The sequence below is a fragment of the Budorcas taxicolor genome, chromosome 16 (genome assembly GCF_023091745.1).
Source record: "Budorcas taxicolor isolate Tak-1 chromosome 16, Takin1.1, whole genome shotgun sequence".
NCBI lineage: Eukaryota > Metazoa > Chordata > Mammalia > Artiodactyla > Bovidae > Budorcas > Budorcas taxicolor.
This window is the reverse complement of record NC_068925.1, coordinates 47,870,949-47,896,599: the sequence shown is the minus strand read 5'-3', so window position 1 is coordinate 47,896,599 and position 25,651 is coordinate 47,870,949. Positions and strand designations below refer to the sequence as shown.

Below are 25,651 nucleotides of genomic sequence, written 5' to 3'. Positions count from 1 at the left end.
TCTTCTATTTTTTATTTTATTTTTAATTGGAGGAAAACTGCTTTACAATATTGTGTTAGTTTCTGCCATCCATCAACATGAATCAGCCATAGGTTATACATATGTCCCCTCCCTCACACCTCCGACCCCACTGTACCCCTCTCAGGTTGTCACAGAACACCAGGTTTGAATTCCCTGCATCACACAGCAAACTCCTACTGGCTAGCCATTTTAAATATGGTAATATACATGTTTCAACGTCACTCTTGCAATTCATCCCACCCTCTCCTTCCCACACTGGGTCCACAAGTGTGTTCTCTGTGTCTGCATCTCCACTGCTGCCCTGCAAATAGGTTCATCAGTACCATCTTTCTAGGTTCCATATGTGTGTGTTAAGCCACGATATTTGTTTTTCTCTTTCTGACTTATTTCACCCTGTATAAAATGCTCTAGGTTCATCCACCTCATTAGAATTGACTTAAATGTGTTCCTTTTTATGGCTGAGTAATATTCCACTGTATATATGTACCACAGTTTCTTTATCTACTCATCTGTCAATGGACATTTAGGATGCTTCCATGTCCCAGCTATTATAAATAGTGCTGCAGTGAACTTTGGGGTACATGTGTCTTTTTCAATTACAGTATTCTCAAAGTTTATGTCCAGTAGTCAGGTTGCTGGGTCATACAGTAGTTCTATTCCTAGTTTTTAAAGCACTCTCCATACAGTATTCCACAGTGACTGTATCAATTTACATTCCCACCAACAGTGCAAGAGGGTTCCCTTTTCTCCACATCCTCACCAGCATTTATTGTTTGTAGATTTTTTTGATGACGGCCATTATGACAGGTGTGAGGTGATATCTCACTGTAACTTTGATCTGCGTTTCTCTAATAATGAGTGATGCTAAGCATCTTTTCATATGTTTATTAGCCACTTGCATGTCTTCTTTGGAGAAATGTTTTTTTTAGATCTCCTGCCCAATTTTTGATTGGGCTGTTGGTTTTTCTGGTATTGAGCTGTATGAACTGCTTGTATATTTTAGAGATTAATCCTTTGTCAGTGGTTTCATCTGCTATTATTTCCTCCCATTCTGAGGGTTGTCTTTTCACCTTCCAACTCTCAACGTTTGAAACATGGCTTAGATAGCCAGTCATGCCAGCTGGCCCCTGGCCTGCCACAAACCTGAACCTCTGTGCCCTGAGGGGTCAGATTCAGGGTACCAAGGGGGCTGGATTGTGTGGCCTGGCCCTGGGGAGGTCCCCAGCAGAGACCTGTCCCTTGGGAGGCCTGGAGAGCAAGAGCCAGCCCCTGCCACGGACAGGCTGAAGTCACAGAACAACCCAGAGAAGGGGGAGAGGGGGACCTGGAGGAAGGGGTAGAAAAGTCAGTGGGGGCAGGGGTAGTGCTCAGGGAGGCAAGTGGGAACAGAGAGATACAGACCTCAGAGACCTCATACACAGATCACACATAGACTGTCCTCTTCTCAAGGAACTGATGTACGATAACGTGTACACCACGTCCCACAGGGCAGGCCCTGTATTGTGGCTCATGGATTTCTGGGTTCTGTCCTCAGGGTCAGGGATCAACGAACCTGGGAAAGAGTTCAAAGCAAGCTGGGAGAAGCTGGAAGAAGCCGCAGGCAAACAGTCAGGAGGTTTGTGGTTTCAGCGCACCACTAATCAGCCTGTGACCTTGACCAGTAACCTGGGCACTCAGCACCTATCTCTCAGTCTATGAAAAGGCATATCCACAGGCAGAAGAATTAAACTGGACCCTTACCTCACACCATCTCTGAGGAAGAACTGGAAAAAGGTCCAAGCCCTAATGTAAGAGCCAAAACCGTAAAACACTTCAGGGAAAAACACAGGGAAGCTCTGGGACTGGGGTTTGGCAGTGCCCTCTTAGAGGGGACAACAGAAGCACAAGCAGCAACAGCAGCAACAAAGAGAAACATCAAAACTGTAAAGCTTCTGTGCTGCAAGAGATAATAATCAAAAGTAAAAAGACAACCCACTGAATGGAAGGAAACCTCTGCAACCCACACACTTGAGAAGAGATCTGTATCTACAGTACAGAAGGAGGGACTTCCCTGCAGTCCAGTGTTTAGGACTGTGTGTTTTCACTGCCCAGGGCCCGGGTTCAGTTCCTGGTCAGGAAAGGAACTAAGACCCTGCCAGACAACGCAGCAGAGCCAAAAAAAAAATACAGAAGGGACGCCTACAACTCAATAATAAAAACACAAGCCAACTGAAAAAATAGGCAACAGACCTGAATAGACAATTCCCCAAATGTACAAATGGCTGATAAGTGCGTGAAAAAGTGTGTGTGCGTGCTCAGTCATGTCCAACTCTTTGCCACCCCATGGACTGTAGCCCGCCAGGCACCTCTGTCCATAGGATCTCCCGGGCAAGAATATTGGAGTGGGTTGCCATTCCCTTCTCCTGGGGATCTTCCGATCCAGGGATTAAACCCCGGTCTCCTGCGTTGGCAGACAGGTTCCTTACCACTGAGCCCAAGGGAGTATCACTAATCAGGGAGATCCCCACTGAAACCTCAGTGAACCACCACTTACAACCGCCAGGGTGGCTACAGGGTAGCTACATATAGCAAGTATTGGTGAGGATGTGGAGCCCATGAGAGTGAGGAGGCAGCTGCTTTGGAAAACATTCTGGTAGCACCTCCAAAGATTAAACAGAGCAACCCTTTGACCCAAGAATGGAACTGCTGAGCTGCTTTCACTCGTGCCACCTCTGACATCAGTTGGGGGGGTTGACCCTCACACCAGCCATTTCTCCAACTCTTGGCCGTTAGCCAGGCGCCTGCAATTGGGTTCATTCCTGACCCCTCCTAGGGCCTCCCCAAAGGCTCAGTGGTAAAGAATCTGCCTGCCGGTGCCGGAGACACAGGAGGTGTGAGCTCGACCCCTGGGTCAGGAAGATCCCCTGGAGGAGGGAATGGCAACCCACTCCAGTATTCTTGCCTGGGAAATCCCAGGGACAGAGGAGCCTGGTGGGCCACAGTCCATGGGGTCACAAAGAGTTAGGACACTACTGAGCACATGACCCCTCCTCAGGCTGGATGGTTCACTGGAGCACCTCTCAAGACTCAGGACTTAGGGTTATGGTTCTTGTTGTTGTTCAGTTGCTAAGTCACATCCGACTCTTTGCAACTCCATGGACTGCAGCGCACCTGGCTCTTCTGTCCTCTACTACCTCCTGGAGTTTGCTCAAATTCATGTCCATTGAGTCCATTCATGTCCATTAGATAGTGATGCTATATAACCATCTCAACCTCTGCTGTCCCCTTCTCCTTTTGCCTTCAATCTTTCCCAGCATGAAGAACTTTTCCAATGACTTGCCTCTTCACATCCGGTGGCCGAAGTACTGGAGCTTCAGCATCGGTCCTTCCAGTGAATATTCAGGGTTGATTTCCTTTAGGATTGAATCTTCCTGCAACACCAGAGACCAGGGTTCCATCCCTGAGTCAGGAACATCCTCTGGAGAAGAGAAGAGCAACCCACTCCAGTTCTTGCCTGGACAATCCCATGCACAGAGGAGCCTGGCAGGCTACAGTCCACGGGATCGCAAAGAGTCAGATACGGCTCAGCGATTAACCCTACACTATGTTCCAGTAAAGGACAGAAATAGCATCAACCTAACAGAAGCAGAAGATATTAAGATGTGGCAAGAATACACAGAACGGCACAAAAAGCTCTTAATGACCCAGAGAGCCATGATGGCGTGATCACTCACCTAGAGGCAGACATCCTGGAATGCAAAGTCAGGTGGGCCTTCGGAAGCATCACTATGAACAAAGCTAGTGGAAGTGATGGAATTTCAGCTGAGCTATTTCAAATCCTAAAAGACGATGCCGTGATAGTGCTACACTCAATATGCCAGCAAATTTGGAAAACTCAGCAGTGGCCACAGGACTGGAAAAGGTGAGTCGTCATTCCAGTCCCAAAGAAAGGCAACGTCAAAGAATGTTCAAACTCCCCCGATTGTACTCATCTCACAAGCTAGCAAATTAATGCTCAAAATTCTCCAAGCTAGGCTTCAACAGTACGTGAACCAAGAACTTCCAGATGTTCAAGCAGGATTTAGAAAAAGCAGAGGAACCAGAGGTCAAATTGCCAACAGCTGTTGGATCATAGAAAAAGCACGAGAATTTCAGAAAAACATCTACTTCTGCTTCATTGACTACGCTAAAGCCTTTGACTGTGTGGATCAAAACAAACTGTGGAAAATTCAAGAGATGGGAACACCAGACCACCTGACCTGCCTCCTGAGAAATCTGTATGCAGGTCAAGAGGCAACAGTTAGAACGGGACATGGAACAATGAACTGGTTCAAAATTGGGAAAGGAGTATGTCAAGACTATATATTGTCACCCTGCTTATTTAACTTATATGCAGAGTACATCATGCAAAATCCCATACTGGATGAAGTACAAGCTGGAATCAAGATTGCTGGGAGAAATATCAATGGTAACCTCAGATATGCAGATGACACCACCTTAATGACAGAAAGCCAAAGAGGATCTAAAGAGCCTCTTGATAAAGGTGAAAAAGAAGAGTGAAAAAGCTGGCTTAAAATAACATTCAAAAAATGAAGATCATGGCATCCAGTCCCATCACTTCATGGCAAATAGATGGGGAAACAATGGAAACAGAGACAGACTTTACTTTCTTGAGCTCCAAAATCACTGCAGATGGCGACTGCAGTCATGAAGTTAAAAGATGCCTGCTCCTTGGAAAAAGAGCTATGACAAACTTAGAGAGCATATTAAAAAGCAGAGACATTACTTTGCCAACAAAAGTCCATCTAGTCAAAGCTACGGTTTTTCCAGCAGTCATGTATGGGTGTGAGAGTTGGACCATAAAGAAAGCTGAGTGCCAAAGAATTGATGCTTTTGAACTGTGGTGTTGGAGAAGATTCTTAAGAGTCCCTTGGACTTGAGAGGTAACAGGCAGGAAGGCCAGGGATCTCCAAATGGAGGAAATAGCCTGCAAGTGTCAGACATTTTATCTCTCTTAAGCGGCAGGAGGAAACAAACTAGCGATATTTTTTCCTTCTCTATACAAATTTAAGAGGAGGTTTCTCTTAAAATTCTGTGTTGCCATGACACCTGGTTTCACCTGAAGTTAACAAATGCCTTTTTCTTATGGAAATGTTTATCTTAGGCTATGCTAACGTACTATGCATTTACCCCAAACTCTGTCTTCCAGTCGGTTCTGCCTTTTGGCTCAGAACCTACTTGATAAACCAGTCTGTTGTTATACTCCAATATTGTTCCTTTAATCTATGTAAATAACACTATTTGTATGGTGCTCTGCCCTTCTTCAAGATTCAAGTTTATCCTTTTATGGCCCAAGATGAACCATTTGGAGCCAAGATTATCCCAAAATACATCTTATGGGTGAGGGGCCTGGTGCCATTCTAAGTTTTGAGACATTCCTTTCTTTCATTAACAGACTGCTGGTGACTATATAACATCCAGCTAAAGACTAGCAGGGGGGAACTCTTTCTGCCCCCTTCTGATGCCTATGTCAGAAGCTTTCTCTATCTCCTTTATACTTTAATAAAACTTTATTACACAAAAGCTCCGAGCGATCAAGCCTCGTCTTTGGCCCCGGACTGAATTCTTCTCCTCCGGAGGCCGAGAATCCCAGCATCTTTTTGTGGTTCAGCAACAACCTTTCACTACCATCCAGGGAATGTTAAGGGTTTTAGGAGCTCTGTGCCAAGACCTAGGAATAATAACCAAATACACATTTCTTATGATGCCACCCAAGAGAAATAAAAACATATGTCCACATAAAGGCCAAAAAGCTGGAGACGTTGGTATGCATCAGTTGATGAATGGATAAACAAGGTGGTACGGTAAGGTAAGGTGAAGTCACTCAGTCGTGTCCAATTCTTTGCGACCCCATGGACTGTAGCCTACCAGGCTCTTCCATCCATGGGATTTTCCAGGCAAGAATACTGGAGTGGGTTGCCATTTCCTTCTCCAGAGGATCTTCCCGACCCAGGAATCGAACCCAGGTCTCCCACACTGTAGGCAGATGCTCTACCATCTAAGCCACCAGGGAAGTCTTAAACAGGGTGGTACATAACCATAAGTGGAGTATTATGAAGGAAGCACTGACACGTGTGACAACACCGATGAACACTGAAAACATGGTGCTGAGTGACAGAAACCAGACACAAAGACCACATCACTTGGCTCCAGCGACATGACATGTCGAGAACAAGGAGATCTACAGAGAAGGAAAGTGGATTGGGGGAATGGAGAGAAAAGGCTTTTCTCACAGAGGTCACAAAAATGTTCTAAATTGGTGGTGGTAATGACTGCCCAACTCTGGATGTTCAAAAAGCCACTGAACTGCATACTTCAATGGATGATGCGTCAATGGGATGCGAATTACAACTCAATAAAGCTGGTACAAAGAACCAGAATCCACCCACTGGAGGTTTATCCCAAGTTCACTACATTGCCAGAGGATTAGCCAATCACATGAGGACAGCTGCCCCTGCCTCCCTCAACAAGTCCAAAAAAAAAAAAAAAAAAATCCCAGCTCAATGTGGGGAGGGTAGGGGCGAGGAGAGAGGACACCTGCAGCCCCCTGCTCTCTTGGCAGCCCCCTCCGGCAGCCTGAGCACAGGCAGACACCTGCCAACACAGCAGCCTGCTCCGATCTCAGGGTGCTCTGAGCTCCATGCTCATCCCACGCTCTCAAAGCCCACCTCCTCCAACAAAGCTGAGTGGGGTCCCTGCGGAAAAAGATGCCAGGTCTCCACTGAGGATGCATACACAGAGGGGCACGCTCAATCCCACAGAACACGCAGTTCACAACACCCAGCACCCACTGTCCACTCCAAACCGTTACCAAGAAATCCTGAGTCACAAGGCCTGGGCTGGACACCAAAGGCCTAGCATGGCTCAGGGCACACAGTGTCCCTGTCATCCTACCTTGTAATGCCACCAAGTTTAGACGACAGAGCAGATCTGGTTCCAACAGCCCAGATGGAAGCCCAGCATCTCTGCCCGGGCCTCTTGGAGCTCCTGGGCCCCAGGCACTCCTGGACAGTGACTGGCCTCCTGGAGGCGGCCTGCCTGCGCAGCCCACAGAGGCAGAGAGCCCGGGTGAGCAGCCTCATCCTTAAGAGACCGGCCCAGATTGTTTACCCTGAGCCGGCACCGGGTTTAGCCACCGCCTCTCTGCCTTCAAGGGACCTCCCTGACGCTCAGGAATGCTGAGCGCCTACTCCTGGGATGGCCCCTCCTCCCAGCAGCTGGCAGCTGCCGTGGCTCTCACAGGCTGCAGGGCCCAAGATAGAAAGAATCTGTGACCCAGCATGAAGTCGCTGAGCCGGGGTCTCTGATGAGCAAACGAAGAATGAAGGTATCCACAGGACCACAATCGGTGCGCGGGACTGGAGGAAATGGGTGGGGCTGTAATCCACGCCCACCAAGGTTCCGTCTCCAGGACCATCAATCAGGCAGGCAGGCAGGAGCAGCCCCTCGCCCCGGCCCGCTGGAAGGGCCTCCACACAGCAGGTGGACAGGTAGGCTGGGCAACTGCCAACTAGCGCAAGGGTCGAGACGGCTCAAGTGAGCAAGACCCCACCACCGCAGGGCGGAAGTTCGCGGTCGCCATGTGAGGCTCCAGCGGAGAGCCAAGGAAGACGCAGGTTCCCCACCCCGGACTCCCAAGAAACAGAGGCAATAGGTCTGGAGCTGTGACTCCTTTTTACTTCTTTTTCTTTGGCTGTGCCGGGTCTTAGTTGTGACATGTGGGATCTTCCTGGACCAGGGATGGAACCCATGTCCCCTGCATTGGCAGACGAATTCTTAACCTCTGGACCACCAGGAAAAGTCCCTCCTTCTTATTCTTTAATGTGGACAACACTAAGAGGCTTTCCTCAGTAGAGAGAAGGCAGTAGGTTCCAAGGTCCCCAGCTGCTGCTGCTAAGTTACTTCAGTCGTGTCCGACTCTGTGTGACCCCATAGACGGTAGCCCACCAGGCTCCGCCATCCCTGGGATTCTCTAGGCAAGAACACTGGAGTGGGTTAGCAAACAGCTTCAAAAGGTGGGCTCTGGCTCCCCTCCAGCTTCCAGGTGTGACTGATGCAGGGAAGAAGCCTATTTTGACTCCACATTGCAACTGTTTCTTTGACTTGCTTTCCACTGCATTTGTTATTATAATCATACTTAATGGCATGCCTGGAAGACCCTGCCCCTCTGCTTGACAGTAAACTAAAGAGCCTTTGTTCAGCTCCTGGAGAGATAGTTTGTCCCAGACCAAACCAGTCGATCCTAAAGGAAATCAATCCTGAATATTCATTAGAAGGACTGACGCTGAAGCTGAAACTCCAATACTTTGGCCACCTGATGTGAAGAGCCAATGCTTTATAAAAGACCCTGATGCTAGGAAAGATTGAAGGCAGGAGAAGGGGACGACAGAGAATGAGACGGTTGGATGGCATCATCAATTCAATGGACATGAGTTTGAGCAACTTTGGGAGTTGGTGATGGACAGGGAGGCCTGGCGTGCTATAGACCATGGGGTCACAAAGAGTCAACACAACTGAAAGACTGAACAACAACAAGCTGTGAATAGAAGAGATTAACACACCCCTTCTAAGGCTGGCCATTCCCTTGGAGATGTTTTGCAAGACTGAAGACCCTTTCACTTTACTCCCCCACTGCCCCTCCCTCTCCGTTCCGCCTTTGGACTTTAGTTCCTCGTTGTTTCTTTCTCTCTGATGTACAAAAGAACCTGGCATCCAGACCCCAAGAAGATGGTTATTTTGAGGCGCTAGCCTGCCATCTTCTCAGTCAGCTGGCTTTCCGAATAAAGTCATTTTCCTTGCCTCAGTACCTCATCTCTCGAATTCACTGGCCTGTTGTGTGATGAGCAGAGCGAGCTTGGACTTGGTAACAAGACTGAAAGAAACCTCAGAGGGCACAGGCTGGCATTCGTAAATATCTCAGCATTTCCTCCAAGAGATGAAGACTCTGTTTTAAAACCGGACCAACAGGAATTCCTTGGCAATTCAATGGTTAGGACTTGGCACTTTCACTGCCAAGGCCCCAGGTTCAATCCCTGGTCAGGGAACTAAGATCCCACAAGCCATGCCCCAGGGCCAAAGAATAAAAATAAAAACAGAACCACAAAACAATTAACCACCTAAAACATAATTCATTAATATAACTTTTTCTAATTGGCTTTACTCAACAGCTTGTGAATTGGACAGCATCCCATTTAGCAAGCAGAAAGGAGACCCTCTCGATAGCACTAAATACCAAGTAAGTGCTCAAGTTTCCTCAGCTACATTCGAAATCTGCAGTTGTTAACGCTTTTCTTTTTGACTGCACTTCACAGCATGCGGAACCTCACCACTGGACTGCCGGAGAATTCCCCCTTTTTTTTTTCCTTAAGGTGAGGTAATTGCATTGTAGTTATGGCTTTTTAAAAAATAATAATAACCTTTACTGAGGTACAATGTGTGTACTGTAAAATCACTTACAGTTCACTTTTGAAAAGTGTATACACTTGTTAGGGGAAGCACACTCTGAAACTGCCCACCCTGGCCAGGCAACTGCCGGGGGCCAGCGTGAGGAACTCCACCCGTGGCAAAGGTCACGAGGAAGGAAGCTTGGCATACGCAAAGGCGTGATCAAGCCTCAGGAAAACCCCTGTTCCCGAGCATCTACTCCCAAAACCAGAGTACTTTACGGGGGGCTCTCCCCCATAACCATTTCTCTCGGAGAAAGAGTTAACTTGCAGCTCCAAGTTAATAAAAATTCCTGGGCGTGACAAGAGTGTTTCAACTTACGAACTGTGAAGGTTCTCTGGCCTGCCTGATCAGGCTCCACCGGCCGCATGTGATTGTTTACAGCCTCCCAACTGTGAGAGGCAAGGGATGTTTTAAAACTTTCTAAATACAGACTCTTTTGAGAAGTTAGAAGATCATTAGTATAGTATTAGTGGGTTGATTAGAAATTATATCGGTGAAGGGTTTTTTCACTTGTCGTGCCAATAATTACTGCTAATTCCCTGCCCTGGGTGTGACAAGGGTGTCTCAGGTCAAACCTCTCTGCTGACAGACTAGCTTGTGTGACAACCTCTCAACCATAAACAGCACAGAGAGTTTGGAGTATTAGCGTAGGGCTTTTTTCATTGATGAGTCAATGATTACCATCAGGCCTCCATATCCTTAGGCACCTGGGAATATATTTCAATGTATTTGGAATATAGAAAAGGAAATATAGTAGTTTTTGATGTTAGCAATACTAGACTTTTTGAGTTAATGAATTTTCTCTTTTATTATAGACCACTGTACTTTGTTATGAATCACTGTGTCCTTGCTATGCAAAAATGTAACTTTATCACTATCTTAAGACTAAATAGATCTTAAGGGAAACATTGGTGAAGGGTTTTCATTTGTTGGGCTGATGTTTGCTGCTAAATCTCCATATTCCCTGCCCTTATAATGAATATAACTAGCATATAGGAGAAATAAGTATTAACCTTTAAGATTAATCATGTTAAACCTTAGGTTAAGTAAATTCCTTTCTTGATTGTAACCCGCTACACCCTCACCCTATAGGAATGCAACTTTATTTGGAGGGTGACGCCTGATTTAAGAAAAAATCACCCCTGGAAAAATAAGTTTTCTGGTTTAACTGACCGGTATCAGAAAGGGCCATAAAATGTCAGCAGACCTCATGGCTAGAAGATGATGTAAAAACCCATAAGACCTTTGTATAATTTTATATGAAGCACCTAATTGTGACAAGGGTCAGGTCTGCTGACCCCCGTGTGACTCTGTATTCATCCCTATGTATAACAAAAAGGTATATAAACAAACCTGAAAAATAAAGAAATCAGATCAGTTTCTGGAAAGACTGATTCCCCCGTGTCGTTTCTTTCTTGCTCCCCGCTTTCCTGGCTGAATTCCCATCTGAAATGTGGGTACTCACCAAGCCTGCTAATTCTGCCTGGGCTTCTGAGATCAGACCGGGGAGGCCTCAGTGCCTCCTTTCCTTCGGGAAAATGGAAAGACGCCTGTGGCCTACGTAGGTGGTGATTGGTATTCCATGTAAACCAGTTATTCAGCCTCTTTTTCTCCACTAATTTTCCTACTACACTATCGGTTTCTAATCTCTCTATATATCTGTAATTAAATAAGTTTTTTCCAGGACGCTGATTCCGTCCCCACCTTCGAATTACCCTGGATCCACCGGGGCTGGACCCCAGCAGGCAACCCTAGTCATCATTTGTGTGAGTTATTTTACAACAAGAGGGCCTCGTAAGGAACACGGAACTAGTAAGTCACCACCAACTGGAAGAGATCAGTAAAGGTCAAAAGGAGACACCGCATGTCTGACCACCTCCCAGAATCCTTCTCTCTGACATCCGTCTTGCCTGAGCAACCTGCGTGCCACCAGGAGGGTTTGATTGGCCAAGGACACCCCAGAAACTAACCCCATCACCATGAAACCCAAGACTGCAAGTCACCGGGCAGAGCAGTCCTCCTGGGTTCCCTTACCCTACTTCTCTCCTCCCAGGCACCCCTTTCCAATAACATCTCTTGCTTTGTGTCAGCTCGTGTGTCTCCTCGGACAGTTCATTTCTGAGTGTTAGCCAAGAGTCCTGTTCTCTGGCCCTAGCCTTAAGGGGTCCCCCTTCCCACTACACACCTGTGTAAGGGACCACAGCTGTGACGGAACATTTCCAGCACAGCACAAAGTGCCCTCCTGCCCCTCTGCACTTGGTTTCCCCCCAGCTCTGGCCCCTGGCACACAGGTCTGCTTTCTATCACTACAGTTCTGCCTTTTCTAGAATTTCTCATCAATAGGGTCAGATACTCAGTGTAGCTCTTTGAGTTTTGTGTGTGTGTGTATCAGTGATTCTTGCTGCTGTTGTCGAGTACTTTTCATTATCTCTTTATCAGACAATGAAGATGTGCGTTCTTTCCAGCTTTGGGTAGTTATGGAAAAAGTTCACAGGGACTTCCCTGGTGGTCCAGGGGTTAAGACTCCGTATTTCCACTGCAGGGCGTGTGGGTTTGATCCCTGGTCTGGGAACTAGGGTCCCACAGGCCTCATGGCATGGACAATGAGAAAACCAGAAATTCCTTAGTATCTTTAACTATCGAGGGACTAGTCAAGTTTCCCCCAAGTACCTCATAAACGCTCTAAAATCAGATTTTGTTGATTTTCTACTGAAATCATTTGTATGCAGGAAATCAGAATTTATAACAAGCTTCCTCTGTTGGTCAGATATAAGTAGCCCCTGAGTGCGTAACCATAGAGTTTACCCTCCTCCTCAGGATACCTCTGAGAGTTAAAGGAAATGGACCAGGAGGTACACAACACAGTCACCACCCCAGATTGGGACCCCCTCCCCAGAGAAAGCCCACCCACAGGGGAACGCAACTCTTGGCCTGACTGAAACCAGGGAGCTGGTCAGTGGTGGTGCCAAGCCAAGGGTGAGGCCGGGTTGCCTGGCCAGGTTACAGGCAGAGGTGGGATGGCAGGTGAGCACAGCCTCACCCACCACAGGCTCCCTGGGCTGCAAAGGCTGCGTCTTCACCCACAGCGCCCACATCTCCACAGGAAGGAAGCCAGCACTGAGCATCGTTTTATGGAATGTTCCAAAACACTACCTTCAAGTGTGGTTTCTGTAACTCAGATTCTGTGTTTTCATTAACTCTGCTGTGAGCCCAAAGACAAAGCCCTGAAGAGAAAAAAATTTCAAACAGGCCTACTTCGAAAATATTATGAGTTCAGTTCTAGTAAAACGCATATCGCAATAAAACAAGTCACAGGACTGTTTTGGTTTCCAGTGCATACAAAAGTTACACTATTAAATGTGCAATAGGATTATGCCTAAAAAAATAGTGTACACCCCTTAACTTAAAAAACATTTTATTTTATACCTATGGCATGGGGAATATAGCCAATATTTATAACTATAAATGGCGTATGGATTTCCCAGCTGGTGTTAGTGGTAAAGAATCCACCTGCCAATGCAGGAGACACAGGTTCCATCCCTGGGTCAGGAAGATCTCCTGGAGGAAGACATGGCAACACACTCAAGTATTCTTGCCTGGACAATTCCACGGATAGAGAAGCCTGCAGGCTACAGTCCATGGAGCCGCAGAGAGTTGGACACGACTGAGCACTGCCTACACTGCATAAATGGAGTACAACCTTTAAAAATCACATATCTATATCATATATGCATGCATGCTAAGTCAGTCGTCTCTGACTCTTTGTGACACTATGAACTGTAGCTTGCCAAACTCCTCTGTCCTTGGGATTCTCCAGGCAAGAATACCGGAGTGGGTTGCCATGCCCTCCTCCAGGGGATCTTCGCAACCCAGGGATCAAACCTGCGTCTCCTGCAGCTCCTATATTGCAGGTGGATTCCTTACTGCTGAGCCACCAGGGAAGCCCACCTATATTGTATACCTATAACTTGTATAATATTATATAGTAACTATGCTTCAATTAAATTTTTTTTTAATTAAAAAGAATTTATCACCAAAAAATGCTAACCCTCAGGAATTCCCTGCTGGTCCACTGGTTAAGAATTTGCTTTGCAATGCAGGGGACATGGGTTTGATCCCTGGTTGGGGAACGTAAGATCTCACATGCCTTGGGGTAACTAAGGCTGTGGACCACAACTACTGAGCCCATGCTCTAAAACAAGAGGCACCCAGGTGCCGCAACAAAGAGCCCACATGCCGCAGCCAAGACACAAGGCAGCCAAATAAATGAATAAATGTTTTTAAAAAATGCTAACGTGGCCAAAAAAAAGAATAAATGTTTAAAAAGTTGCTAACCATCACCTGACAATGCAAAGTGGCCACAAAACCTTCAATTTCCAATAATAACAAAAAAAATGCAGTACCTTCATACTGGAATTAAGTGAGACACAGTAAGATGAGGTGTACCTGTACTAAAATTCAGGTCCATCCATTCATCTTTATTGGCATATCTACCAGCTGTACCTATCATCAATGCAATGGACATGAACTTGGACAAACTCTGGGAGATGGCAAGGGACAGAAAGGCCTGGCATGCTGCAATCCATGGGGGTCACAAAGAGTCAGACACAATTAGGCAAATGAACACCACCACCAGCCGTATATTGTCACCCTGCTTATTTAACTTATATGCAGAGTACATTATGTGAAATGCCATGCTGGATGAATCACAAGCTGGAATCAAGATGGCCAGGAGAAATATCAACAACCTCAGATATGCAGATGACACCACTCTTATGGCAGAAAGCAAAGAGGAACTAAAGAGCCTGTTGATGAAGGTGAAACAGGAGAGTGAAAAAGCTGGCTTAAAACTCAACCTTCAAAAAACGAAGATCGTGGTATCTGGTCCCGTCACTTCATGGCAAATAGATGGTGAAAAAGTAGAAACAGGGACAGATTTCCTTTTCTTGGGCTTCCAAATCAATGTGGACGGTGACTGGAGCCATGAAATTAAAAGGCGGTTGCTCCTTGGAAGAAAAGCTATGACAAACCTAGACAGCATATTAAAAAGCAGACAAGTCACTTTACAGACAAATGTCTGTATAGTCAAAGATATAACTTTTCCAATAGTCACGTATGGATGTGAGTTGGACCATAAAGAAGGTCTAGCACAGAAGAATTGATGCTTTTAAATTGTGATGTAGGAAAAGACTTGAGAGTCCCTTAGACTGCAAGGAGATCAGACCAGTCAATCCTAAAGGAAATCAGTCCTGAATATTCACTGGAAGGACTGATCCTGAAGCTGAAGCTCCAATACTTTGGCCACCTGATGCGAAGAACTGACTCACTGGAAAAGACCCTGATGCTGGGAAAGATTGAAGGCAGGAGGAAAAGGGGGCAACAGAGGACGAGATGGTTGGATGGCATCACCAACTCAACGGACATGAATTTGAGCAAACTCCAGTAGATAGTGAAGGACAGGGAAGCCTGGCATGCTGCAGCATGCGGTCCCAAAGAGTCGGACACAACTTAGCTACTGAACAATGAACAACAACCTTCAAAACGCAATAAACTGAGATGCAATAAAATGAGGTGTAATTGTACTAAAATTCAGGTCCATTCCATTCATCTTTACTGGCATCAGGTGCTTTGCTAGGCATTCCTGGCACAAGAGAAAACAAAGCAGTCCCTGAGCTCAAGACACTTAGGAGCAGATTTACATGGAAAAGCAGGGCAAGCAGAAGAAAACCTTGTAGACTTGACACATCTACCTACAAAGGATTCCAGGTTAGCTGCCCGGGAGGCTGTCTGCCAAGGTCTCCCTCCATTGGCTCTGTTGCTGGAGAGCTAACTAGTCCCCACAAAGTTTCCCCAAGCTTCCCTTAGGAAACCTTGCCATTAGAGACCTACCAGGAATTCTGGTTTTTAAATTCCTCTCCTTACTACACTGTCCCATAAGGTAGCCACCAGCCACAGGAAGCCAGCCTGTTTACACTTAAACAAATTTAAACGTGGGACTCCCCTGGTGGCTCAGTGGTAAAGAAACTGCCTGCCCGTGCAGAAGACAAGGGTTCAATCCTTGGGTTGGATTCGATCCTTGGGTTGGGAAGATTCCCCTGGAGAAGGAAATGGCAACCCACTCCAGTATTCTTGCCTGGGAAATCCCATGGACAGAGAAGCCTGGTGTGCTACAGTTCACAGAGTCGCAAGAGTCCGACACTACTTACTCACCAAACAACAACAGCAACAAACAAATGCAATTAAACATTCATTTCCTCCACATCCAACCACATCCCAGGCACTCAGTGGCCACCTGTGGCTAGTGCCCGGCAGAGCATCTCCATCACTCTCTAACAGCCTGGTGTGGGACATAACCTTCAACTTCATTTGGACCAACACCTAAGGGCTCCTACTAGGGGCCCATGCTGATGCCACAATTGAGCCTCACAACTAGATGTGAATGTGAACTTGAGCAGTAGACAAACCATGACAGTGGGGGACTTCCCTCATGTCCAGTGGCTAAGACTGTGCTTCCCCTGCAGGGAATGCAGGTTCAGTTCCTGGTCAGGGAAGTTCCACGAGCCATAAGGTGTGGCGAAAAAAAAAAAAAACACACAATGGAACACCTGACAGGGAACAACCCACCAGTTGCCTTCACTCCCTTGGCTGTCTGGGTCCAAGGCCACCCTGGTCCAAGTCTGTAACCTCTGAGAGCCTCATTTTCCCCTATCTGTAAAATGACAGAGTTGGGCTGGGAGTTTCTAGCGGTCATTCCCATCTGACATTCTAGAACTCTGGGTCAAACAAGGGAAAAAGCAATTTGTTAACAAGATATGAATTAGCATCACTAAGAATAAAACCAAAGAAAAAGGCTCTTCTGAGACTTTAAATGCTGTTGCAGAGCTTTCTTGTGGGGCTCAGTCATAACGAGGGTACATGGGACTTCCCTGGCAGTCCAGCTGTTAAGACACGTCGCTTCCAATGCAGGGGGCACAGGTTTGATCCCTGGTTGCATCCAGGAAAGAAAAGAAGGAGGAGGCAGCACACCGCAGCCGATTGCTGTCCAAAGTTCAGGCTCTTGAGGTAACCGGCTCCTTTTGTTTACAACTGCCCAGCACTGTGCCAAAGGCCTTATATTTCACAGCGACATCAGGCACCAAGACAAGAATACTGACGTCTGAAGCCCACACCAGCAAGAGGCAGAACTGGGATGCCAACCAGGCCCTCAGCTTCCTGAGTCTGGGTCTCGCTTCTCAGACAAAAAGAGCTTCCATTTACTGACAAGATGGAAGCCATTCTGCCAGGCCCTGGATAACACTTTGTTTAGCACCTGGAGCACACATGATAAAATGAGGGTCAAAAAGCTTGGCAGCTTCCAAGAGGCAGAGGCCATATTCACAGCTAGGCCTGGCACTGTCTTCCCCAGCCTTTAGAGCCCCTCTCCCTTCAACACCTCCTTCTGAACCAAGAGCATGGGACAATTCTTGTCTAGGATGGTGGGGGTTGTGGGATCCTCTCCCTGCTAGACTGTGAACTCCCTAAGCTGGGGACCCTCCCTCGGGGGATTTTACTCCTTGAAGGCAATCAGGGACACTTAATTAAATTCATGGCTGAGATGCTCTAGGCCAGAAGGCTCCTCTTTCAACATGGAGTGTCTGCTCAGATGTCCTTAAAGGGCTCCACCCTGCTGCTACCTCCACTACAGTGTCCTGGGGTTTCTCTGGGCCAAGCCCTCGTGACCAGGGACCCCATCACAACCCCCTCCCACTCTCTTTGACAGTTGTGTTGGCCACCTGAGGCTCACCTCCACCAGGGATCGCACCCTCGTGTCCCAAATCCAAGACAATGTGCCACTGTGAATACTGGAGAGGCAACCAGGTAAGCAGGCGTTATGAGCGAGAAGTGTGGGCCCATGTGTAAGTGCCTAAGGCTGTTTATTAACTATATTAGAAGCTGGTTTTTTAAAAAGTACTATGTATAGATGGGCTATTCACCATCCTGATGAAGTATTAATAAAAGCCCAGCCTTCCATGAGTAGACTGAAATCAGTATCTGCTTTTGCAGAGAGCAGGTGGAAAACAGGTGGGTCTGGAGACAGGAGACCTATCAGGAGCTGCACCCTCTCCCTCCTCCTGTGGCTGGATGACCTTAAGAGTCTCCTGGGATCCCTGTCATCCACCCTCCCGGAAATGCCGGGCACACCAAACCAGACACAAATAATGAACAAACTCTTTGCAAATGATGAGCTCCAAGGTCTAGACTGACCCCAAGGACCCGATTCCAGGCCTGTCTGTCTCTTATGATCAGTTACTTCGATTACCATCCCCCAAACCTGGAGTAGGTGGGGCCAGGACAGTCACACAGCCAATAACAAATCAATGGCACAAGGCTCTCTCAAAGATTTCCTCTCCCTAGAAAAGTCAAAACTGACCTTGAGGTCGGGACAGGACTCCGACTGAGTCAGAAGTGGGGCTGGGTTCAGGGGACCCCACGGATCCAGCACGGCGCGCCTAGCCTTTGTCTCTTCCGAGATGTCAATATCCTCAGGAAATCAACTTGGCTTGAATCCAAAGTCACTGTGACGCCCAACCCGAGAATCTGAGGAGCCGAGCCCAAACAGGAAGGTGCTGTCACTGTCAGTGGTGCAGGAAGCACAGGCCCTGTGAGCCTGCAGGGCCTTCCAGACTCCTCGCCCTTCCTCAGCTCAGGCTATACCCGCTTCCGTTCTGTCCGAGGGAATGAAAGGTAACCTTGAGGTTACCCTGCTCTGGTCGGAAATGAGCCGGCTCGAGGTCTCCGGCATCCCCGGGCCCTCTACCCACAGCACTGGAGGAGGAAGGCTGGGGTGGGCCCCTGACAAGCACCCTTTACCCTCATTCTGTAAGATGCTTCTGGGCTCAATGGACCATCCTCTGTTCTTAGCTCTGAGCTGTCAGAAGGGAAAGGTATTTCCTCTTTTTCCTGTTAACAGCCACCTCCTCCACACCAAAACCTGGGCAAGGTACTGCAAGGACTGCATAACTGCAGCCCCTCGCCCACGCGGGCGCCTACTCCAGGGTTCAAAGGGTTCTGGCCGCCGCCCAGCCGAGTGGGTTACCTGCGCCGCACATGTTCGGGGATCCGGATGGCTTTGCACCACCGCCCGGATAACGACCTCGAATAAGGGGTCTCAGTGGGACCTGGGGTGGGGCCCCTGCATGCTCAGGCACCCGGCGGGGCAGAGCTGGGCGGGGCGCGGGGGGCCGCGCTCCGACCCCCGCCCTGGGAAGGGCGCCGCGCCGCTTCCTCGCGCAAACGGCCTGCGTGACCGCGGCGCCGCCCAAGAGATGCGCCGGAGGCCGGCGCGGGGGCGCGCGGGGAGGCTGCCGGCTCTGTGGCATCTAAGGAGCATCCCGGCCGCGGCGGGCGGGGTCCGGAGGTGACTGGTTCGGCGGAGGCGGAGACTGGGTAGGGGAGGGCGTGGGGCCGGTGGGGGTCCGCCAGGCCCTCTGGCCGCCCGTCCGCCCGCCGCGCGCCCCTCTTACCGGCAGATCTGGATGGCAGACGGGGTCTCGGCGGCGGGGCCCGACATTGTGGCGGCGGCGGGCGGCTGAGGGAGCGCGCAGGTGTCTGGCAGGCCGGACGCGGAATGAATGAGCCCGGGCGGCGCCATGGAGGGGGCGGGGGGAGGAGGAGCCATGGCGCCAGAGAGGCGGTGCCTGATCGCCAAAGGCGAATCGAACGCGGCCTCCCTCGAAGCTCCGCCCTGCATACCCGTCCTCGCCCCGCCCCCGGGCCAGCGTCCGCTCCCCCGGCGTCCGGTTCTGGCGGCGGCGGCGGCGGGGCGCCGCTTCCAGAAGGTTCGGCGGCGGTTGGGCAGCGCCGACTTGGGACTGGGCGGCCGCGAGAGTGAGCCTCGGCCCGCGCCGAGCGTGTTCGTATGGGGATTTCCCCCGCCCGTGCCCGACAGTTCGTGAGCCTAGGGGCGCGCCCATCGCGCGGCGAGGCAGTACGCGGAGGCCTTGACTTCCGCGTGGGCTGAAAGGCCAGCGGGAGGCCGCGGCCGGCACGCGCCTTCTCAGATCAGCCCTGAGGGGAAATTTGGGGGGGGTTTACCGTAAAGGAGCCTTCATGGCCGAGCTGGGAGGCACGTGAGTGCACCAACCCGGGAGCCCGGAACCATCAGGCTTCAGCGAGTGCTTCTGCTGCAGGGACACGCAGAAGCCGGGAACTGGGATCTGTCCACATCCCCCGCTGGAAACCACCTCTGGGTCATTTCTGAAAGACTTGCCCAGAGAGCGGAGCCTTTGGTTAGCGATGCGTGTCCTGCAGAGAGAGGAGGCCTAAAGGTCTGTTATGTTGCACAACGCGTGCCCTGTAGTGCAATTCACGACCACATCCACGCAAGAAATAGAGGAGAAGTGATCACTCTGCCTGTGGAATTTTGGAGAACTTTTTACTCCTTGTGAGACTTGACTCCGAGCTTTTTACCAGGAACACAAATCACTTCTGTAGTCAGGTTTTTAAAAATCAAAACCCACGGAAATCAACCTCTCCTATTTATTGTTGGTTGTTGATTGGCTAAGTCGTGTCCGACTCTCCTGCAACCCCATGGACTGTAGCCCTCTCACCTCCCCACCCCCATCAGGCTTATCTGTCCATGGGACTTCTCATGCAAGAATACTGAAGTGTGTTGCCCTTATTTTTCCTCCCCCATTTATACTAATTAAATCGCTGGAAGCATCTAGGGTCACCAAGCCTGTTTAACTTCTTCCAATATAGGTCCTGAAATAGATTTGTGATGGAACCCATGAGCACTAGCAGGCTCTGCAGTGGTAGGCAAGGCAGATTCCTTATCTATAAAATGGTGTAATAATAGTCACCTTCCAGATCTGTGGGGAGATGAAATGAGTTCATCAGGGAAAGCAGGTGAAGAAGTTAGGGCCTTTCTTACTCTCTCTGCTCACCTTCCCTGCTCATTCGCACTCTCTAAACAGCCATTCTAGGACAGTCAGTACAAAGGGATGAGGATTTCCTGAAGCCCTGCCCTACGTGTGTAGGTGGGCTCAGGACTGTGAGACTTGAAGATATTCTTTTCTTCAAAAAGCTCAAAATCTGATTGGGGGACAAAGCCAGGACACAAAAAACCTGACTCCTACCACCTGCTGAGGAAATTCATAGACTGGGGGACTGGGCTAAGTGGTTCAGGATTAAATAGCCAGGTCCCTCCCAGGGTGAGGCCCCCCCCAAAAAAAAACCTGGAGCAATATCAGCACCTTTGGAAAAGGATGTGGCTACCCTTTGGCCCAAGACAGCATCTGTCAGCAGTTTGGTGTGATAGGGCCCCCCAGGCCAGAGGAAGCCAGGGAAGATAACAGCCAACCCACTTATTGTGTCCTGGATTCTGTAGGGAGAAAAACCATAGTCGGAGGTAATCCACTTGTGTGTGATTGCCAATGGTTTATGATGTTGCTCTGCTTTAAAGGAGAGCAGTGGGGGACCCAATCCCTTAGCAAAAACACCATGAGATTTACACTGATCTCGAAGAGTCTGTCACCTCCCCATTTTAGGGTTTTTTTTTCCTACTTTCTTCTCAAGCTAGTGGGGCCATTTCCATCCCTCTCTTTCAGTAAAACTTCTCAAAAGAGCTGTTTATAAACACAGCCACTCTCCTCTTCCCCCACTTCCGTTCTATTTGGAACCCACTCCACTCTAGCTTTTGTCTCTTCCACTCAGTTTATCAAGGTCACTAATTCCTTGCAAGTTGCTAAATCCAATAATCCTTTGTCAGAAGTCATTTTACTTGACTTCTCAACAGTATGGAGCTGGCATGATCCTTCTTGAAATGCTTATTCCTTGCCACGTACTCTCCTACTCCTGGCCTCTCTGTACAGCTTGCTGTGCTGGTCCATCTCCATTCCTTCCTCTCAGGACTTTGGAGAACCCCCAAGCAATGTTTGGACTCTTGGGGGCTCATCCTGTTTTATGGCTTTAAATCCTATCAATTGAACAACTACTTACCAGATGTCTCCAGCCTAGACTGCTCCCCTAAATCCCAGATTTTTGTGTCCCTGGCCGAGGCCACACTTCACTGTGGTTATATAATAGACATCTCTCACTGCCCCAGACTTAGTCCTCTTGCAGTCTTCCCCATCTTGGTAAATTACAGTTCCTTCCTTCCAGTTGCTCAAGCTAACAATTCCTCTCATACCCTTCATCCAGCCCATGGGTGAATCCTGCCAGCTCTATGTTCAAAATAAGTCTGGGACTTCCCTGGTGGCTCAGTGGAGAAGAATCCGTCTGCCAGTGCAGGGAACACCTGTGCATCCCTGGTCCGGGAAGATTCCACATCCCGCAGAGCAACTAAGGTGTTCGCCACAGCTACTGAGCCCTAGTGCTGAAACTAGTGAAAAACCACACCCCCTAGAGCCTGTGCAAAGAGAGAAGCCACCACAATGAGAAGGCGGCCTACCACAACAAACAGTAGCCCCTGCCTCACCAAAGTTGGACTTCCCTGGAGGCTCAGATGGTAAAGTATCTGCCTACAATGGCAGAGACCTGGGTTCAATCCCTGGATTGGGAAGATCTCCTGGAGAATGAAATAGCAACCCACTCCAGTGTTCTTGCCTGGAAAATCCCATGAACAGAGGAGCCTGGTAGGCTACAGTCCATGCGGTCTCGAACACGAGCGATTTCACTTTCACTTTTCACCACAGTTAGAGAAAGCCTGTGCAAAGCCACAAAGACCCAGCTCAGCCAAAAATTAATTAAAATATTTAAATGGCTAGAATGTGATGATGTTTCCCTATGATTCCAGAATCTGCCCATTCCTTCCTCCGTATGTGTGGCCTCTGATCCTGCTCTCCCCCTTGCTCATCCCCAGCGATATGACCCCTCCCGTAGTCCCCAGATACACCCAGGCCACCCTTTCCTCAGGCACACATGGGCTCACCACCTCGCATCCTCAAGTCTTTGATATCATGTTCTAAACGAGGCCTTTCCCCACCATCCTATCTAAGTTACAAGCCCTCCACGTTCCCTATCCTCTTTTCTGGCTGAATTTTCTCCTTTGCACTTAATACCATTCAATATTTATTTTATTCCTTGATTTAGGTTTTTGTTTTTTTTTTTTAACGTAGATTTGTTTTACTCAGAGTGGAAAATTATGCCAGGGACAAAGTCAACACAAAGAAACAAACAACAAAAAGTAGCAAGAAAGAGAAATGGGTAAGTGCAGCTCCAGGAGCCTGGCAGCGCTTTCCGTCAGGGTTACAAGTGGCCCGCGGGTGTCCGTCTGTATGTCCGTCCTACACATGGAAATGGAGGAGGATTAAATTCATCAGGTAACTGCTCTAACATGGGAACTTTGCAGATGTCAAGTAGCTCCATTTGACTTAAACAGGACAGACAAAAGTAAATCATTCCATAGGCTGAAAACAAACAACAAAAACAAGCAAAACTACGTTGTTTCTTCTCCCCAAATGAAATCCACACAAAAGGTCCTGTGTGATTCCAAAATTTCCAGAGTAGAAATGGAGTGATCTGAAATGTCAAAGACCCCATTATTTTGTAAAGAAAGAAAGTACACCTCAAAATATTCTAATTCCACATGTGAACAACAAAATACTGTCTTGTCTACTGGCAGCGGGCGGTGGGGTGGCTCTGGCCCAGGCCCAGAAGGTCCGCTCACACCGGGCGTGTCCTCCCTGGGCAGGACGGTGAGTCTCTACTGGGAGCTGAGCTGAACACTGGGCGGGGAGACATGCCGGAGCCCGGCTTTGCTGTTTGTGGTTCTGATGTTCAGGGGTGACTTCAGTCTTTTAACTTAAGGAGTTTTAAGGCCACCTGGGTTTGTGTTTCCAGTGCTGAGGTGAAGTCTAACCGCAGGGCCCTCTACCCACCGAGGGAACACGCTCCGACCGTCGGTGAGAGGCAGTGTCTCCTTTTGGCACCACAGAGTTGACGTTAAAGTGAGAAACGCTCTCCCGGCTGCTAGTTCTGGACGCCCTTCTCCCGCGTGGCAGCCAGCGGCGTGTCCACACTCAGGGCGATGATGAGGCCCTCGCTGTCCTCCGTCTTGGCCCGCTTCAGCTCCGACTGCTCCGCGGGCTCACCGTTCTGGCGCTTGGTGGGCAGGGAGGCGGAGGCGGAGGCGTGTGTCGCCAGCATGTGCAGGGGGCTCGCTGCTGCATTGTTCACCTGGCCGTGGACAGCGGCGGGGATTGGCACCACGTGAGTCCCGTTTTGTGTTACAGTTTTTATTGGAAGCTGGTGCTGACCTAGAGGTGCCTGCTGCACTATGGTGACCGTCTGGACAGGGGTGGTCTGTGACGTCTGAATGATCCGGCCAGCAGCACCTAATGTGGCATGGCTAATCGCAGGGATAGGTTCTACTTTCACTTTTACTTCTCTGTGGTCTCCATTCTCGTGGCTCCGCCTTCGGGGGGGGCCAGCACGGCTGCCTGAGTGACCACAGCCTGTCCTGCGACGGTGTATGTGTTTGCTGGGGCCAGTCCAGCCACGCTGGTGACGGACACCGCTGGGATCTGGTGGATGACATGAACCGTCTGCACCACGGGCTGCTGGGAAGTCGAGGTGGTCACAGGGGCGGCGACAGTGTAGGTGACAGGCTTGATCGTCGGTGGCAGTGGTCGCTGCACGGCGATTAAGACGGGCTGACTAGACAGAGGTGAGCCTGGTGCACTCTGGGCAAACCGCGCCTCCTGGATGACAGCGAGTTTGGGCTGTGAGGCACCAGGCTCGGGCTCCAGAGGGGCTGGCGAACCTTCCCGGGACAGGCTCTCAGGGGTCTGGGCACCACTGGAGTGAGCAGACAGCACTCCAGCATGATTGGGAGAGGCTGGAGCACTTCTAGAGGAGAGCGGTCCCAGAGGGGTTCTAAAGCAAGGCACGCCCCTAGGCCGTCTTTTCCTAAAAGCCTGCTCTATTAATTTGCTTTCAGAGGCAGGATCTATCCTCCAGAAGGAGCCTTTGCCTGGTTCTTCCTGGGAACGTGGTACTTTGATGAAATAACGATTCAGAGAGAGATTGTGGCGAATTGAATTCTGCCAGCCCTTGTCCGCAGTCCTGTAGTAGGGATAGTTTTTTGTGATGTGCGTATAAATTCCATTTAGGGTGAGTTGTTTATCAGGAGCCATTGTAATCGCTTGTACGATTAATTGTGCATAGGAATAAGGTGCCTTTGAATCATCCTTTGGGCTGTCTCCACCTGAAGCTTCCTTCTCGTTTTCCGGCTGTGAGTTGTCGGCCATTAAATTGAGGTCAGATGGTATCACACGGCCCATTTTGTACCCTGAAGACCCTGCTCCTCGGGGGCTAGAACGACAGGAGTTCGCAGCACTGATGGTTCCTGTGGGGGACAGGAGGGGGCTGATAAGGTGGGCCATGGTGTCTGGAATGTTGATGGTCAGCGGTGAGATGTGAGCCTGCACAGGCTTCACCGGGGACTCGGGTGCCTCCTGTTTCTCCCTCTTCTCGCTGGACAGGGCAGTGAACGTGATCTTGATGTTTGTGCTCGGAAACCTGAACGTGCACACGCGCGGCAGCTGCAGCGGCGGCGCCCCGCGCCTTTGGAACACCCCGTCCACGAACACGCCGTTCTTGCCGAGGCAGCGCAAGTAGAAGTCGCCGCCCGCGTCGGGCCCGGGCTGCGCCGACGCCTCCGGGGCCGCCCCGCCATGGCCGCCGCCGCCCGGGGGCGTGAAGATCTCGAGGTGGCGCCGCGAGATGAAGCTCGTGTGGCCCATGCTCACGTCTACCGAGCCCTGCGACGAGTTGCGCCCGATGGTCACCGAGCGCTGCTTCATCAGGTACTCGAACTCGCGGCCCTCGAGGCGCGCCACGGCCCAGCCGCCCGGCGGCGACCCGCCGCCCGCGCCCCCGCCACCTCCGGCCCCGCCGCCCGCTGGAGGCCCCCCCGCGCCCGGGAGCGCCGCGGCCGCCGCCATGGGCCTGCGAGGGCCCGGGCCGCCTTCCGCCGCCGCCACGGAGCTGAGGGCCGAGCGAGGCCGCCGGCCGGCGAGCGACAAGCGGCGGCGAGGGGCGGGACACGCGCGGCGCGCCGCGGGCCGGCTTGATTGTTTTTGTTGCCTAACTAGAATGAATGTTCCCTGAGGGCAGGAATTTTTACTGTCTTGTTCATGGTGCTATTCCAAGCTCCTAGAAG

At 49.8% G+C, this 25,651-nt stretch overlaps 2 protein-coding genes across 4 annotated transcripts in view; both read right to left on the bottom strand.

Annotated features, from left to right (window-relative positions):
• ACOT7 (acyl-CoA thioesterase 7) overlaps nucleotides 1–19,165 on the bottom strand; it is a 100,903-nt gene extending 81,738 nt beyond the window's left edge. The window contains exon 1 of one of the 3 annotated variants that reach the window (XM_052653669.1): nucleotides 19,011–19,165. In XM_052653669.1, the coding sequence (XP_052509629.1) occupies nucleotides 19,011–19,165 (155 nt within the window). Of the gene's footprint in view, nucleotides 1–6,954; nucleotides 7,375–19,010 lie in introns of those variants that run through there. The other 2 variants (XM_052653670.1, XM_052653668.1) reach the window with 2 other exon arrangements.
• A 4,292-nt stretch (nucleotides 19,166–23,457) lies between these two features.
• LOC128061591 (forkhead box protein K2-like) lies at nucleotides 23,458–25,433 on the bottom strand. Its single transcript, XM_052653965.1, is given in 2 exon segments — nucleotides 23,458–23,903; nucleotides 23,906–25,433. Coding segments are annotated over 2 exon segments (1,974 nt in total).
• Between the last annotated feature and the right edge of the window lie 218 nt (nucleotides 25,434–25,651).